The sequence below is a fragment of the Jaculus jaculus genome, chromosome 11 (assembly GCF_020740685.1).
Source record: "Jaculus jaculus isolate mJacJac1 chromosome 11, mJacJac1.mat.Y.cur, whole genome shotgun sequence".
Classification (NCBI taxonomy): Eukaryota; Metazoa; Chordata; class Mammalia; order Rodentia; family Dipodidae; genus Jaculus; species Jaculus jaculus.
The window spans coordinates 22,901,215-22,918,296 of NC_059112.1; the positions used below are offsets into that span (position 1 = coordinate 22,901,215).

General features: G+C 39.2%; 1 protein-coding gene across 2 annotated transcripts in view; it reads right to left on the reverse strand.

Annotated features, from left to right (window-relative positions):
* The window catches only part of Slc30a9 (solute carrier family 30 member 9), a 57,404-nt gene that overhangs the window by 17,578 nt on the left and 22,744 nt on the right, over window positions 1–17,082 (reverse strand). For both annotated transcript variants that reach the window (XM_004658671.3, XM_045130172.1), the window contains exons 5-10: window positions 16,819–16,914; window positions 16,389–16,471; window positions 12,213–12,271; window positions 6,789–6,856; window positions 5,277–5,379; window positions 3,079–3,134 (exon numbers count right to left, since the gene is read on the reverse strand). In XM_004658671.3, coding sequence (XP_004658728.1) covers window positions 3,079–3,134; window positions 5,277–5,379; window positions 6,789–6,856; window positions 12,213–12,271; window positions 16,389–16,471; window positions 16,819–16,914 — 465 coding nt within the window. The remainder of the gene's footprint in view (window positions 1–3,078; window positions 3,135–5,276; window positions 5,380–6,788; window positions 6,857–12,212; window positions 12,272–16,388; window positions 16,472–16,818; window positions 16,915–17,082) is intronic.

The following is a 17,082-nucleotide window of genomic DNA, read 5'->3' on the forward strand; positions in this document are numbered from 1 at the left end:
TTACTAATTGAGTTTTTTGGTCTTGTGGTATAGTCAATGTGTGATGTATGCTACCTACAATTTTGGGGCTTGATACTGAACAGTTAAGCACATGTAATTTATTGCTGGTTCTGAACAGCTTAGCACACAGCTACTGTCGAGTATTATTAGAACCAAGAACTTCAGTTTTATGGGATTTTTAATATCTCAACTATTTTTCCAAGCACCTGTGATCAAAATGTACTTTTAGTGTGTATTATCTTACATACAAATACAACATTATTACTAAGGGACTTCAAAAATATGACATACTATATGACAAAGTATCATTTATTCCTAAAAATAATTCCTGGGAAATATACTCCCAAGGTGAAATACCTTTCTGACATATACTACTTCAAACAAGAATTCTTAAGTGAAAGCTGAAATTACTTAATTCTCTCTGGGCAAATACAGTTTTGCCATGTAGAATTCCCAGTATACAGATGTGCCAATGTTTTACAAAACAAGTGTACTTTTTTTTTTCTCCTCTCTCTTTTTCTCCAGGTAGGGTCTCACTGTAGCTCAGGCTGACTTGGAATTCACTACATAGTCTCAGGCTAGCCTTGACCTCACAGTGATCCTCCTAACTCTGCCTCCCGAGTGTTGAGATTAAAGGCGTGTGTTACCATGTCCAGCTTTCTTTTCTTTTTAAAAGTATTTAAAAAATATTTTATTTATTTGCAAGGAGATGATATATATATGGAGAGAGAAAGAGAGAGAGAGGGAGGGAGGGAGGGAGGGAGGGAAGGAGGGAGGGGGAGAGAGGGGGAGAGAGAGAGAGAGAGCGCAAGCGCGTGAGTGCGAGGGAGGGAGAGATAGATGTATGTATGGGCACGCCAGGGTCTCTAGCCACTGCAAAGAAACTCCTGATGTATAATGCCACTTTGTACACTTGGCTTACGTGGATACTGGGAAATAGAACCTGGGTTGTTAAGACTCTGGAGGCAAGCACCCTAACCACTGAGCCTTATCACCAGCCCCCAAAGTATTTTTTATCTTAATTATTTGTATGTGTGTAGGTATAAACCTGATCCTTGGGCCTTTTTTTGTGTCTGCCTGGCTTTACATGGGTGCTGGAGAATCGAACTCAGGCAGGCAGGTTTGAAAACATGGGCCTTTAACCACTGGACCATTTCTATAGCCCTCAAAGCATACTTTTAAAAAAAGTTTCTCTCAAAGTATCACCAGACTTACAATTATTTGTTACAGAAAATTAGTATCTAAATTGGATTGTATTACTTTAAATATTTCAAGGCATTTGTAGGTTCTTATGAAGTTTCATTGTACAGGTCAGCACTGTCTGATAATGTTAAGTCGCTAGTCTCATAGGGCTATATATTTTTCTAAACATTGATAGTTAAATATTTCTCAAAAATTAGTAACACAAGCTGGGTGTGGTGCCACACGCCTTTAATCCCACCACTGGGGAGGCAGAGGTAGGAGGATCACTGTGAGTTCAAGGCCACCCTGTGACTCCATAGTGAATTCCAGGTCAGCCTAAAGTGAGACCCTACCTCGAAAAAAAAAAAAAAAAAGTAATACTAGCTATATTTTCAGTGTTCAACAGCCACATACTGAACAAATAAGAAAAATTTCCATTGTTTTGGAAAGTCATATTGGGTAGTACACTAAAACAAAATTACTGAAAGTATCTTAAGAAGTGATCTTTAAAACATAAACATTTTTTCATTTGCCTTTGATTTAAAATTTTTAGTAGACACAACTGGTCAGGTAATTTTTATTTTTCAAGAGATAGTGGAATATAGTAATTATGTGTAGCTAACAGACTAGACAACTGTTTCTCTGTGCTAGCTAACTGAGAATTATAGGTCATTCAAGATGTACTGTCTTTAGATAACAGGAGTGTCCTGCTTTCAAGTAAGGAAAGGTATTGGCAGAGCAAATAAACAAGTGCACCCTTTGCTTTAAGACTGATCAAATTCCATTAATGAAATAATGATGTGTGTGGAATTTAAACATTTTACATGGCTATTAGAAGCCACATAATTCAAAATAATATAGTCTAAAATATACTCATTTTAAATATTTTATTTATTTATTTGACAGAGAAGGGGAGACAGAGAGAGAGAGAGAGAATGGGTGTGCCATGGACTCCTGCCACTGCAAACTCCGGACACGTGCACTTCTTCTGCATCTGGCTAATGTGGGTCCTGGGGAATCGAATCTGGGTCCTTTGGTTTTGCAGGCAAATGCCTTAACTGCTAAACCATTCTTCCAGCCCAATATACTCATTTTATAAATATCAAATTTAAAATGTTAACAGAAATACTTTTCAGTCTCAATAAAAGCATTAAAATTGGGCTGGAGAGATGGCTTTGCAGTTAAGGTGTTTGCCTGCAAAGCCAAAGGACCTCAGTTCAATTCCCCAGGACCCATGTAAGCTAGATGCATAAGGTGTCACATACATCTGGAGTTTGAAGTGGCTGGAAGCTCTGGCACATTCATTTTGTCTCTCGTTCTCTCTTACTCTGTGTTTGCCTCTCTCTCATGCTCTCTCAAATAAATAAATAAAAATTTTAAAAGGTATTAAAATAAAGTAAGTAAGATAAAGTATGCTTTTAATGACAGTAATCTCCAAAAGTTTAGTTTGGGTAGCCTATTTACTCAGTCCAAAATATGTTTTCTTGAAACAAAATCAAACAGAACCCAATAGAAACACAATGCATTCACTCATGAAACACAGAGATTTCCATGCTATCATAAAATATAAAAGTAATTTAAATTGCATTTTCAAGTTGTAAACTTTGAGCCTATATTTTAGATACTACTGAAATGGTCAAATCTTTCATCAAATGCAGTTTCTGAGATTTTTTAAATTTACAATTTTTAAAAATTCATTTGCATGTGTATATGTGTGTGGGTACATGTCAGGGTTCTCTTGCTACTACAAATGAGTGACAGATGATTGTGTTATGTTTTTGCATAGGCCAGCAGGCTTTACAAGCAAGTATCTTTAAACACTAAGCCATCTTCCCAGTGCCTGTAATTAAGTTTTTATCTCAGTAGCCACAACAAAAATAAAGGCAATATCCTTACGGGTGAGAAGGATCCGGAGTTTGAACAGATTTGCTGATGCCCAGTGCTAGTAAACCCTACAGAGGAAAGGAAGCTCATGAGCAACACGGAGAATACAGTAGGGTGAAGGCAATTTGGAGGGTGCACAGAGATCGTAATGAATAACCTTTAACATATGCATGTTCAGTGGCCAAGCAATCCCAGTTTCAAATACTTGGAAAAAGAAAGATGATCTCAAAGGGGTTCAAAACATTAATTCTACCAACTAAAAACTTGTAGGCAGGCATGGAGGCACATACCATCCAGCATTGGAGAGGCCTGAGGTAGGAGGACTGCAAGTTAGAGGCCAGTCTAAGCTAAACTACATGTGGGTACAAGGCCATCTTGGGCTGAATGAGACCCCGCCTCAAAAAATCAAACCCAAAACAACTGCCTGGGCAACCTAAAAAGCCATCTGCTGGGAAAGCGAAGCAAATGACAAAGCATAAATAAAATATTTTAAAAGAAATATTAGGTATAAAACATATAGAACTGAGCTAGGTGTGACTGATGGTGCACATTTTTAATCCTATCATTTGGGAGGTAGAGGTAGGTAGAGGTAGGATTGCTGAGAGTTCGAGGCCACCCTGAGACTACATAGTGAATTTCAGGTCAGCCTGAACTACAGTAAGACCTTACTTCAAACAACACCAACAATAAACCCAAACAAACAAACAAAACCAGAATTCAAATTCTTGCTCTTAGAAATTTCAAGGGAAAAAAGTTTTTTGGTTTTTTTTTGAGGTAGCATCTCACTCTAGCTCAGGCTGTCCTGGAACTCACTATGTAGTCTCAGGGTGGCCTTGAACTCACAGCAATCCTCCTCCCTCTGCCTCCTGAGTGCTGGGATAAAAGGCATGTACCACCATGCCTGGCTCTTGTCAATTTTTAAATATGTTTATGCTACATTCCAAAAGGGGGTATCAATACTTAAAGACATGACCACAATCAGGGTGTGGTGGTTTATGCCTTTAATCTCAGAAGTAGGTAGGCTGAGTTCAAGGCCAGCTTGAGCTACAAAGTTCCATGTCAGCCTAGGTTACAATAAGACCCTGTCTCAACCACCACAACAAAAAATAAACAAACAAACAAAAAGAAAAGCAAAAAAAGAAAATGACCACAATTCACTTAATGTCTTTTATTAATTTACTTGCGCACGAGAGAGTATGGGTGTACCAGGCCCTTAAGCCACTGCAAACAAGCTTATGTAGGCACTGCAGAATTGAACCTGGGTCCTTAGGCTTTGCAGGCAAGCACCTTAACCACTAAGCCATCTCTACAGCCCATTAACGTCTTTTATGGAAAATTTCTAATATGCAGATAGATAGATGGATCAAAAAATTAAAAACTATGAGAGATGATTTCAATGAACACAACTCACGTATCATTAAGTTTCAACAGTGATCAATGTGCTTTTACCAAATTCATATCTATTTTTCATACTTTGAAGTAATTCTAAGCATCATATCATTTTAAATATTTTAGAAAAGAAAGAAGTATCATTGAGATACTGGTTCCAGGACCTCTTGAAGAAATTCTAATTTTTAAGTATGCAAGTCTCTTGTATATACTAGCATAGTGCTTGCATATAACTTACAAATATCCTCTCATATTTTAAAATGGTATTTATTTATTTATTTGAGAGAGACAGAGAAGCGGGGGGGGGGGGTGTGGTATGGAGGATGGGCAGGCCAGGGCATCCAACCAGTGTAAACAAACTCCAGATGCATGTACCACCTTATGCAACTGGCTTATATGTATCCTAGGGAATTGAATCTGGGTTCTTTGGCTTTGTAGGTAAGCGCCTTAACCACTAAGCCATCTCTCCAGCCCACCTCTCCCTCTCTCTTTCTGTTTTGGTTTTTCGAGGTAGTGTTTCACTCTAGTCCAGGCTGACCTGGGATTCAATATGTAGTCTCCGGGTGGCCTTGAACTCAATGGTGATCCTCCTAGAACTACCTCCTGAGTGCTGGAATTAAAGGCATGCACCACAACGCCCAGCTCACCTCTCATATTTTAAATCATCTCTGTATTATTTCTCATGACTAATACATTCAAAAGTAAAACATTTCATCCCCTCCCCACAAGCTAACTACAGAAATCAGTTTATGAACAGATTAATTTCTTGACTGTCTATAAAACTGGCTTAAAATTACTAACACAAAAGCTCTTTTCCTTACCTGGTTACAAGTATCAGACAGTGAATGTATAGCCTCTGAAAACATACTTGCTGAACCCGTATAAATCCAAGCAAGAAACTTAAAGAAGCAATTTAAACCATTGCTAGAGAGAAAGACAATAATTAGCATAGGTATGGATTTTAAAAGGCTTATTTAATTGACTTTATATTAGATCCCATTAAAGATAAACTTAAAATAATTACTAATCTTCAGGTAAAAGTATGAAAAATATAGGTTATGGTACCGTAAGTATTCAAATAGGCGGCAACGTAACATACTGAAGGCTTTTTATTCCTCATACTGCATGCACACTATTCTCTAGGTCATCTTAACTACTCCTATGGCTTTAATTATCATCTGTGAACTAATAATTCATAACTCTAAGTCTCTAGATATCCTTTCTGAGCTTCACACTATTATTATACATTAATATGGATATGTACAATGTACTATGATAATCAGTACACATAAAAACATACATTTTTCTAACAAAGCTATAATTACTAGTCATATTTTTCAGGCAAAAAGAATGGTCCGTCTCCTCATGGGTAACCTGCAGACACCGAAAGCTCATTCTCTCTGTTCCTTCCTGCCCATCCTATTGCTCCACTCAGTGAAGGTGCAAGTTATCCAATTACCTAAGCCAGAAACCTGGGCGTCATCTTTGACCACACTTTCTAAGTACTTCCTGTCCCAGCCACTATCCCAGCTAGCATATCAGCATCTCTTGTCTGAAATATAAAAGCTTTCCTCTAGTCTACTGCACCTCTTATACTTCAAGAATCATGCATTCTATCTTTATATTACCATATCCTACCACAGTCCTGATAGTTTTAAGAAATAAAAGAATTAGTGAATTACAGAATACTTTTCTATAGCCTAAAATAGGTTAATCAGTAAAATGGACAAAAGGTAAACAAAATAGGAGTCAAGAAGCCTCAGGAAAAAAGAAGCTATAAAAATATCAAGGTGCTGGGGAGATGGCTTAGCTGTTAAAGTGCTTGCTTGCAAAGCTTGCTGGCCCAGGGCTCAATTCCCCAGGCACCGACATAAATCTGGATAGTCATTCATTTGCAGCAGCACCCATAACTCCCACATGCAAATAAACAAACATAAACAAACACACAAATGAACTTTTTTTAAAAAATGAAGTATGTTCTGAGGTTAAGTGGGAAAGCATAACAGCATAAACATATTCTTTTAGCTGTAAGCTAGGCTGGTTTATTCTAAAAATAACATTGGCCAATGTAACTTTTTAAAAGACTTTTTCAAATTCCAGAAAACAAAGAAGAGCATTAGGTAGTAACTCAGATATTCACCACATCAAAAACACACAGCTCAAATGTCTACATGGATTCTTATCTTCACACACAAAGATATAAACTCAACTTCCTTTTAAAACTGTAAAGGCTATGAGCCTTTAAAATTCTATACCTTGCTGCCAAGCACTACATTCAAGTACATGTAAAAAAAGGTAGTTATTTTTTGAAAATCTCGTTTTCCAGTACTTACATACAAATGGCGACCATCACCACTTTCCCTGGTCCTTTCAGGAACACTGATGCTGTTCTGGAGCGAGGCTACAAGACAAACCAAGAACAACCTTTCCAACACCTCCAGAGGCACTGTCACTGCCTCGGACACACCAGGCTCTCCCCATCAAAGTCTCTGAACAGCTGAGCTGATTTTAAAACTTGTTTTTCTCTAGAATTCACTCTTTAAAAAGTGGGCAAATAGGCTGAGTGTCACATGCCTTTAATCCTAGCACTAAGGAGGCCAAGATAGGATACGGTACATAGTGAATCAGCCTGGGGTAGAGCGAGACCCTACCTCAAAAAGAAGTGTGGGGGGGAAACAAATGGAAAGTGAAAATGTGTTTACTACTCTGCAAGGACATGGGTAGAATGGTAACCTGAGAGAATGCTGGGCATGCTTACTGCTAGAGTTGGCTGCAATTTATTGGGTTAGCCCTTATTAGGAGCCTTTGGTGTGCAGAGAGTGGGGTCATGCTATGTGGTCCTGGCTGGCTTTGAACTTGCCATCCTTCTCCTCTGTCTCCAAAGTGCTGAAACCTAATGGCCCAAGGCTTGTACCTTTGAAAAACAGATAAAAACATAAATATATGGAGTGAAAATTGAAGCTCTAGTGGAATGTCAGGTAGGACTTGGTCCTTGGTAAGTTGCCACAGCTATGGCAAGTCTGTCCCCTATAGGCTGGCCATGATAGTGCCTGAACAGCAGAAATGTTCCTCAGTGATTATGTGTAGGCACTGTAGGACAGACGCATGCAAATACAGTTTGAAGTTGTATTCATAGATGCAACTTGGTTGGATACTGCAATAAAGCTGAAGTGAGAGTCTATTTTAAGGGACTAAGACTCCAAATGGGAGCTGGAGTGTGGCTTAGTGGTTACGGTACTTTGCCTGTGAAGCATAAGGTCCCACGTTCTACTCTCCAGACGCCATGTTAGCCAGGAGCACAAAGGTGAGGTAAGTGAAAGGTCACACATGCCCACTAGGTGGCGCAAGAATTCAATTTCAATGGTTGACACCCTGGAGCGCCAATTCTCTATCCCTCCTCTCTCTCTTAAAAAAAAAAAAAAAAAAAAAATCCAAATGGTACAGTTTATTTATTTATTTATTGCTTTCTGGTATGTATAGTTTCTTTTTGTGGAGTCTTAGGTTGTTCAAGCTAGGTTTGCAGGCCAGGAATTTAGGGAACACCTTTGAAATTCCACATAGGAAACAGAGTAAAAACAAAGCTTCTAGCTTTAGGGTTTAATATCTAGGCCTTGAAAAATGGTGCAAAGTCAGGGAGCTCTAGTTTTGTGCTGAACTACCTTTGTGGCAAGAGAAGGAACTATATGCATAACAAACCTGTCCATGTAGCCTCAACCTGCACTTTGATTTGTAAGCTATAAACACTGAACATGACTCTAGGTTTCTCAGATCTACTGTATATTGATAAATACAGAGCATGCCTCATTATAACGAGAATATGCTATGTTCTTTGTGAAGAGAAGGAAACAGAAAAAAGGGATACAAATAAAAAAGACACTGTCTAAAGTGAAAGACAAAGATTTCTTTAGAAGAAAGTTTGAGAGTTTATGGGAGGGTTGTGACAGAAAGGGAAATAAAGCCTTTAAAATCAGAGTTGAATGCTATAATAAGGAAAAGGAGACTCACTGAACTCAACTGTTGTTATTAACTAGAACAGAAATGATAACGCTCAAATAAGTCTAAAAAGACAATTTAAATCTGGAAAAATACAAGATCATGGGGAGCCAGAATACACAACTCCTTACAAAGAAAGCTGCACACAAATTCCTAAAGACCTGTACCATTTTAAAAACAGGATGGCAAAATGATAATGAACGGAAATGGCAATACAGTACCCATTTTGTATATATTGAAAATTTTCTATTAGCAAGATTGCATCATATTGGGACACAAATAAAAAGTTAAGACAGAGCTGGAGAGATGGCTTAGTGGTTAAGGCGCTTGCTATAATTCCCCAGTACATATGTAAGCCAGATGCACAAGGTGGTACAGGAATCTGGTGTTCACATGCAGTGGCTAGAGGCCCTTTCACCCATTTTCTTCCTCTCTCAATCTCTCTCTCATTAGTAAAAATATAAATTTAAAAAGTTAAGACAGGTGTCAGAAAGGAATATCATTAAACGCAGCGAACTTACAGCACTACAGGCTCATTTCAAAGTGAAACTATGGTGGTGGTGATAAACACAGTATGCAGAGATGAAGGTACTTCAAGTGTTCTAACGGATTATCCTATGAAATTCACAAAATTAGGATCCTAGGACTGGGGACATGGCTCAGTGGGTAAATGCATGCCACACGAGCTTGAGTACCTGAGACTGGAACCCCAGACTTCATCTAAAAGCTGGACACTTGGCAGGCTTCTGTAATCTCAGCACACCTATCACAAGGTGGGAGGTGGAGAGAGAAGCTCCTGGAAACTCTTGGGCCAGCTAGCCTGGTGAATGGAGCTGTGATAAGTGAGAGACTTTGCTTCAAATGGGGTGGAAAGCAAGAACCAACACATGAAGTTGTCCTCTGACCTCTGCAAAGCATGTACTTTGGTGACTCACACATGTGAACACACACAGACACAAACACACACAAAGAAAGAAAAAAAGGAAAGACAGATGGACAGATAGATTAGAGTCCCAAGGAAGAGATAAGAAAGCAGAACATATTAAAGATAAAATGTATTAAAAGGACAGGACAAAATTAGATTATGAGAGGGTGAGCGATTTCTCTGACTAGAGAATGCTCTTGGCAGACCCAGGACATTGTGACTTCATACCTCTCACCACTGTAGTTCCTGTGAGACAAAGAATATAACCGAAAAAGAAGTGTCTGGGTAAAAAGAAAAAAAATATAAAGAAGGCATTTAATTCTACCAAGTAGGGCTAGCCCTTTGTTTTAAAGAGTAAACAACTACCTTCAGTGTGAAAGAAAGCATTCCTAAAAGGAAATAAATCACTAGTTTTATCTAATTGCTCCTCAAACAAAGGAGGGGATAACAAAAAGAAATTCTAAAACTGCAGTATTCAAATTGGGGAGTTTGAAGTCCTTAAAAGGCCTCAGAAGCAGCATCTACTACAGAAGCATCTGCTTGGGGTGACTGTCCATATGACAGACACACCAGCGAGGGGTCACTTCCCAGGAGGCAGGGGTCACTGGTCCAAATTACTCCACAGCAAGAGGCACTAATGGTTGCCCTTGCCGCACAGGAGCTATTGTGGCTCCCAAGACATGTGGAGATGCTACGACCTTCAGAGCTGCGTTGGGGAGCAAGGTAGACAGGGCTCAAAGGGGAACTAGAAACCAAATGAATGGGAAAGAAGGGCACATGTATGTCTAATGTGGTAAGTGGTGTATGCACATGTATGTGCCCTTGTCTCGCCTGATACACTCGCCTACAACAGGTGTGCTCACCCGCAGGGGCCAGAGTGAAACATCCGGTGTTCTGCTCCACTACTCTCCCGCCTGTTCTCATTTTGAGACTCTTACTGATATTGAAGCTTGTTGTTCTTCATAAGCTCAGGCAATTCCTGGTTCTCTGCTCCCCTAGCAGGACTAGGATTACAGGTGTGTGTGGCCATGCCCAGGTATTTCATGTGGGATCTGGAGATCCAAACTCGGCTGTTTCAGGCCTTGATGACAGCACAGGAAGCACTGAGCTGTCTCTCCAGCCTCAAGTACGAGTTAACTGCCGTTGTCATCACTGCCCGACATTCTAATTTATTAAGGAGTAGCGCCTCAGAATTAGCTAGAGAGAAGACAATCTGCATGAGTAGGTAGTCTTCATCCTAGACCTGCCGTTAACTTTTTTCTCTTTTTTTGAGAAAGGGTCTCACTTTGTAATCCAGGCTGACTCTGAACTTGTGGCAATCCTCCTGCCTTTGCCTCTCGTGTGTTAAGATTTTCAGATGTGAGCTGCCATCCCAAGGCAGCACTACCTTCTCAATGGGACACCCCTCACAGCAGGGTTTTTAGTGGAAAGCTAGCTCTGGACAAAGCTGGCTTGCATTTTGGAGGTGTCCTTGACTTTGGCTGACCACTTCAGCTGGATCAAAGGACTGAATTCAGGAGGTAAGAGGAGGTGGGACAGAGGGCAAATCTTCTACATTGTTCCACTATTAATTACTTCCTATAGAAGGGGAGGTGTGGTAGTTTAGCAGATGTATAGATAAAAGTCAAGAGAATCTGGTAATGAAAGGAAATGAGATACTGGGCTGGAGAGATGGCTCAGTAATTAAGGTGCTAGCCTGCAAAGCCTAACCTCCCGAGTTCAATTCCTCAGTACCCACATAAAGCCAGATGCACAAAGTAGCATGTGCATCTAAAGTTTGTTTGTAGCAGCTAGAGGCCCTGACACCTATTCTCTCTGATTTTATATTTTCTCTCTCTCCTTACAAATAAAAAAAAAAAACACTTTAAAAAATAAGATGCTTTTATCAAACTACAAATCATCCTTGACTTATGATAGAATTAGGTCCTGGTAAATCCACTGCTGGTTTAAAATACCATGAGTTGAAAATGCATTTAATACATCTAACCTAACCACCTAATCATAGTCTAGCTTGGCCTAGCTTACCTTAAATTTATTTAGAACACTTAAAATTAGTCTAGACTTGGGCAAAACCATCAAACCCAAAGCATATCTTATAATGAAGTGCTGACTATAATTTATTGAATACTGTACTGAAAGTAAAAATCAAAAGGTCATGTGCATATTGCTTCCATACTTCATAAAGTCAATAAATGACAAGCTGAGCTGTTAAGTTAGGAACCACTTTTACTTTTTTTCCAGTTGCGTGTGAAACAATCAACAGATGAGAAATGAAGAGTGAGGCTACAGGAAGCTGGGAAAGAGGACAAGGTAGCCAATAGCTATTTCACACAGTGTGAGAATGAATGCACTAGGCAAGTTTAATAATACTGTCAAATCATATTGAGTGTCCCTGATTCCATACAGTCAGATTAAAAACAAAACAAAACAAAACAAAACAAAAGCTGGCTGTATAACTAACTTCCAAGCCTGAGGCTCCTGGGCAAAAGCACAGAGGAAGTCTGAATGTGTAACCAGAGTCTGGAGTGGAAGGAGATACAAAGGAAATAAGAAAGGAAATAATTCTGAAAGACAGAAATCTTACCAGAAACAAGGAAATAAGTCTCTTTTGTCTACCTCTGTTTAAGAAACCTAGGAAATTTACATTCCAATTTTAATTTTCTTTAAATTTCAGGAAAATTGGAGAGAAATGAAAAAAAATGATAATCCAGTTAACTATAATGTTAAATCAAGAAAATCTTGGGTTAAGATCACAGGCATGCTAGGATTTCACAAAGAACTAATTAGGAGTCTGATCATGTAACACAGACACACTTATTATTAAAGACAACATTCTTACCTTGGTGTTTCCCAAGAAATCTGTATATTCTCTTAATATTTTTTGGTTTCTAAACAGCCCTATAGGAATTAGAAAATAAATTGAGATTATATATATTCTTACCAGCCAGTTTACATTAATATAATTATTCTTTTTAAGACTACATTAAATATGTTCATCTATCTGCTAGCAAAAATATGAAATTATATAAATGTGGATTTGCAATTAATTTTGAGAGTTTGGCAAAGAACTTAAGTAGATATTTCACCAAAGATGCTATTCAAACAGCCAAAAGCACATGAATATACTTGCCATCACTAATCAGAGAAATACAAATGAACACAATGCAGTATCATCTCACATCCATTAGCACAATAAACAGGAAATCACAAGCCTTGACAAAGATGCAACGTAACAGGAACACTTCTATACCCACCATTGATGTGAATTTAAAATAGTGCAACTATTCTAGAAGACAGTATGAAAGCTCCTTAGGAAATGAAAACTAGGTACCACGTTATCCAGCAATGTCACCTACGGGTAGAACAATTTGCACACCCATGCTCACAACAGTACACAATTCACAACTCTGAAGAACCCACATGTAAGGATGTGACATGTACAGACAATGGAATATTTAGTGCTCAAAAGGAAGGGAATCTTGTGACACATCAGCATGGATCAATCATTATAAAGGTGTGAAACAGGCCAGCCATAAAAAGCTAAGTACTGTATTATTCCACCCTTGGGGCTTCCAGGTTGAGGTCCTCTTATCAGAATACTAGTCTCTCTCTCTGAAAAGTGGCAAACAAATAAAGGGATGGGGCTGGGGAGTTGGCCCAGTAGTTAAAAGCGCCACCGTGCAAGCCTGACGACCAGAGTTCGGATCAGCAGAACCACGCGAACGCAGGAGCAGCAGCACAGGTGTCTGCAGCAATGGGGAATCTGAAGCTTCACAGCCAGGTGGCCTGGTGTGACGAGAGACCCGTCTCCAACGAGGTAGAAGGGGAGGACTGACACCGAGGTCATCCTCTTCCTCCATATACGAGCCAAGGCAAGTGCTCGCATGTGCGCGTGCACACACACACACATACTTGTGTATGTACATGCACACAAAGAGTAAGCTGATGTTCTTGAGGCTGCAGGGGTAGAACTCAGTGACAGCTAGAGCACAAATTCCTAGGTTCCAACCCCATCATGAAAGGAAAGGAAATGAACCCCAGATGCATGCGCCGCCTGGTGCATCTGGCTAACATGGGTCTTGGGGAATTGAACCGAGGTCCTTTGGCTTTGTAGGCAAATAAATGCCTTAACTGGTAAGCCATCCCTCCAGCCCCCTAATGAATATTTAAATGCTCATCCCATCTGATCCTGAAATTCTATCATTAATACTCTTTCCTAAATATTCACAGTAACATCATGTCAAAAAAGAAAGGAAAACAAGAAAAAGAACAAATTATGTGGTTGCTCAGGAATATATTCTTATAATAGTAAGTAACTAGAGATCATAAACCATGCTACATCCACTAATAGATTATCATTCAGCTTTTTGTTTTTTAAAAAATATTGATTTATTTACTTGGGGGATGAATGGGCATGTCAGGGCCTTCAGATGTAGGCACCACATAGTGCACCTGACTTTATGTAGGTACTGGGGAATCGAACCCAGGCTGTCAGGCTTTGCAGGCAAGCACTTTTAACTGCTAAGCCATCTCTCCAACCCTCATTCAGCTTCTCAAAGAGGAGGAGAGGTTGATTTCTGTGGACCGACATGAAGACAGGATTCCAGTGATAGCTTGAAAGAGCAGCTACACAAGCACAAGTAGTGTCTTCCCACTTTTGTAAAGTAAAAAAATTGATACACATTTGATTTTGTGAAAGGTTTTATGCCTAGCTATCAGCAATAGTTATCTCTTGGAAAAACAAAAAAACAATAGGCCGGGCATAGTGATGCACACCTTTAATCCCAGCACTTGGGAGGCAGAGGTAGGAGGATCACTGTGAGTTCAAGGCCATCCTGAGACTACATAGTGAATTCCAGGCCAGCCTGGGCTACAGTGAGACCCTACCTCAAGAAACCAATAAAAAAATAAATAAAATAAAAATAAAACAATATTAGAGGAAATGAAAGTATGATTTTACATTCCTTTGTGGGTGTGCACAGCACTTGGGGGATTAAACTATAGTCCTTTAAAATCATGAGTATTGTGAAAATACTGTGCTATTAATAAATACATTCAGGGCTGGAGAGAGAGTTCAGCAGTTAAAGGCACTCCTTGCAAAACATGACAGTCCCAAGTTTGATTCCCCAGTACCCATGTAAAGCCAGATGCACAAAGAGGCACATGCATCTGGAGCACATTTCCAGGGAAAGGAGGCCCTGGTGTGCTTATATGCACTCTCTCAAATAAATACATTTTTAAATATTAATTTATTTGAGAGCAACAGACAGACACAGAGAGAAAGAGGTAGGGAGGGGAGAGAATGGGCATATCAGGGCCCCCAGCCACTGCAAACAAACTCCAGATGCATGTACCACCTCATGTATCTGGCTTACATTAGTACTGAGGAACTGAGCCTTGAACTAAGGTCCTTAGGGTTCACAGGCAAGCATTTAACCACTAATCCATCTCTCCAGCAACTCAAATAAATATTTTAATATTTTATTTTTATTTATTTATTTGAGATACACAGAGAGAAAAATGCAGAAAGACAGAGATAGAGCGAAAGAAAAAGAATGGGTGTGCCAGGAACTCCAGCTACTGCAAACAAATTCCAGATGTATGTACCACCTTGCGCAACTGGCTTACGTTTCCTGGGGAATTGAACCTGGGTCCTTCGGGTTTGCAGGCAAACACCTTAACTGCTAAGCCATCCCTCCAGCCCTCAAATAAATATTTTAATAAATACATTAATTTAATTCAAATTATGTAAAACATATTTTATCTTATCCTAAATAGAAATGCTAAACCACTGAATTCAGTTCCTTGAGAGTCACGTTTGCATTTGTACTTGAAGGAATAAATGTGGCAGTTGAATTAACAGACATTTCTAGAAGAAAAGGGCAACTGTCTATTTTATCACTTTTGTTATAAATATAATCTTCAAATCAGACGATAAGTGTTGATCATTATAGGTGTTAGAGAAACTATAAACTGGTTTTTGAAAAAAATTTTTTTTGGGGTGAGGGGGTGGGTGAGAAGGAGAGAGAATACAGTGCACCAGGGCCTCAGCCACTGCAATCACACCCCAGACACTTGTACCACCTAGTGGGCATGTGCAACCTTATGCTTGCCTCACCTTTGTTTCTTGCTCATGTGGGATCTGGAGAGTTAAACATGGGTCCTTAGGCTTTGCAGGCAAGTGCCTTAACTGCTAAGCCATCTCTCCAGCCCTTAACTTCATTTTGCTATTCCTCTCAACATAAAAGCTATCAAGAGCTGGATGTAGTGGTGAACAGCTAAAACCCCAGTACTTGGGAGACTGAGGCCAGAGAATTAAGAGTTCAAGGATAGCTTTGGCCACATAGCAAGTTCCAAGACAGTCTGAATTACATGAGAGCCTGTCCCTAAAAAACAACAGTAACAACAAAAACAAAAACAAAACTATCAAGAAAAAAACAAACTACTAACACACACAAAAGATCCTATGCATTTCTTTGAAAAATGTATTTCATTCGAGAGAAAGAAAGAGAGAGAGAGAGACAGACAGACAGACAGAATGGGCTTGCCAGGGCACCCAGCCACTGCAAACAAACTCCAGATACATGCACCACCTTGTGCTCTGGCTTACATGCAGTTTGGGGAATTGAACCTGGGTCCTTTGGGTTCACAGGCGAACACTTTAGCTGCTAAGCCATCTCTCCAGCCCTAAAATTTTTTTTTAATGTGTGTGTGTATGTGTAGAAGTGTGCCACAGTCTCTTGCTGCTGCAAACAAACTTCAGATGCATGTGCCGCTTTTTGGTGGAGAACTGAACCTGAGCTAGCAGGCCTTGCAAGCAAGCGCCTTTAACTGCTGAGCCCTTAAGACACTGTTTTATAAATAAAATAATTCTTAAAAGGAAAATTAGTATTTGTTACAACTAACAGAGGCACACCATGAAGTGAGCACCAGAGAATACAGTTATGACAGGCACTGATATGTTTAAGTACACGTTATTCTCCAATGAATTCAGCTTTAAACTGAACATACTCACGTTCTCTGTATTCTATTTCTGCTTCCTTACGCAATTTTTTCTCTCTGGCAAGAGCTTCAGGGCTTCCCCAAACTTCTAAAGATCTGAGCAAATACATACATACATGGTAACCACCAATGAACAATTTTAATTACTTTATTATATACATGATACTATGTTAGAATCATACAAGAAAACGTAAGGTCTTTTCAGAGAATCAAAGCATTTATGGTAAATTTTTTGAATTGAATATAGGCAATATGAGTATACTCAACAATGAATTTTCTTATAACAACATATTTAGTTAACTAATGCATACTAGAACAGATAAATGTGCAAATAAAAAGCACTGTTTTAAAAATGTCATTTTGAAGACTATGTTAAAATATGTTTTACTTATTAATCCTAAGTTGAACATGTTATTTTTATCCTGAAAGAATTATGCTCTTACTTTGCTTCAACATCTGATCTCAAGTATACAGTAAAGGACTCAGTGGTGTCTTCATGGGGACTCCGTCGTCTGATTTTGCGAAGTTGTTCTAGATCACTGCAGAAATACAGATGCTGGTTAAGCTCACTACACTATGCATTGCGCTTTACAGGTTAAGGGCAGATAAACAACTACATTGATCCCTATCTTAGAAGAACTTATGTGTACAACTTTCAAAGATAAGTTTAAAGGAAGCATTTTGTTTATGTTTTTCCAGGAGGTCTC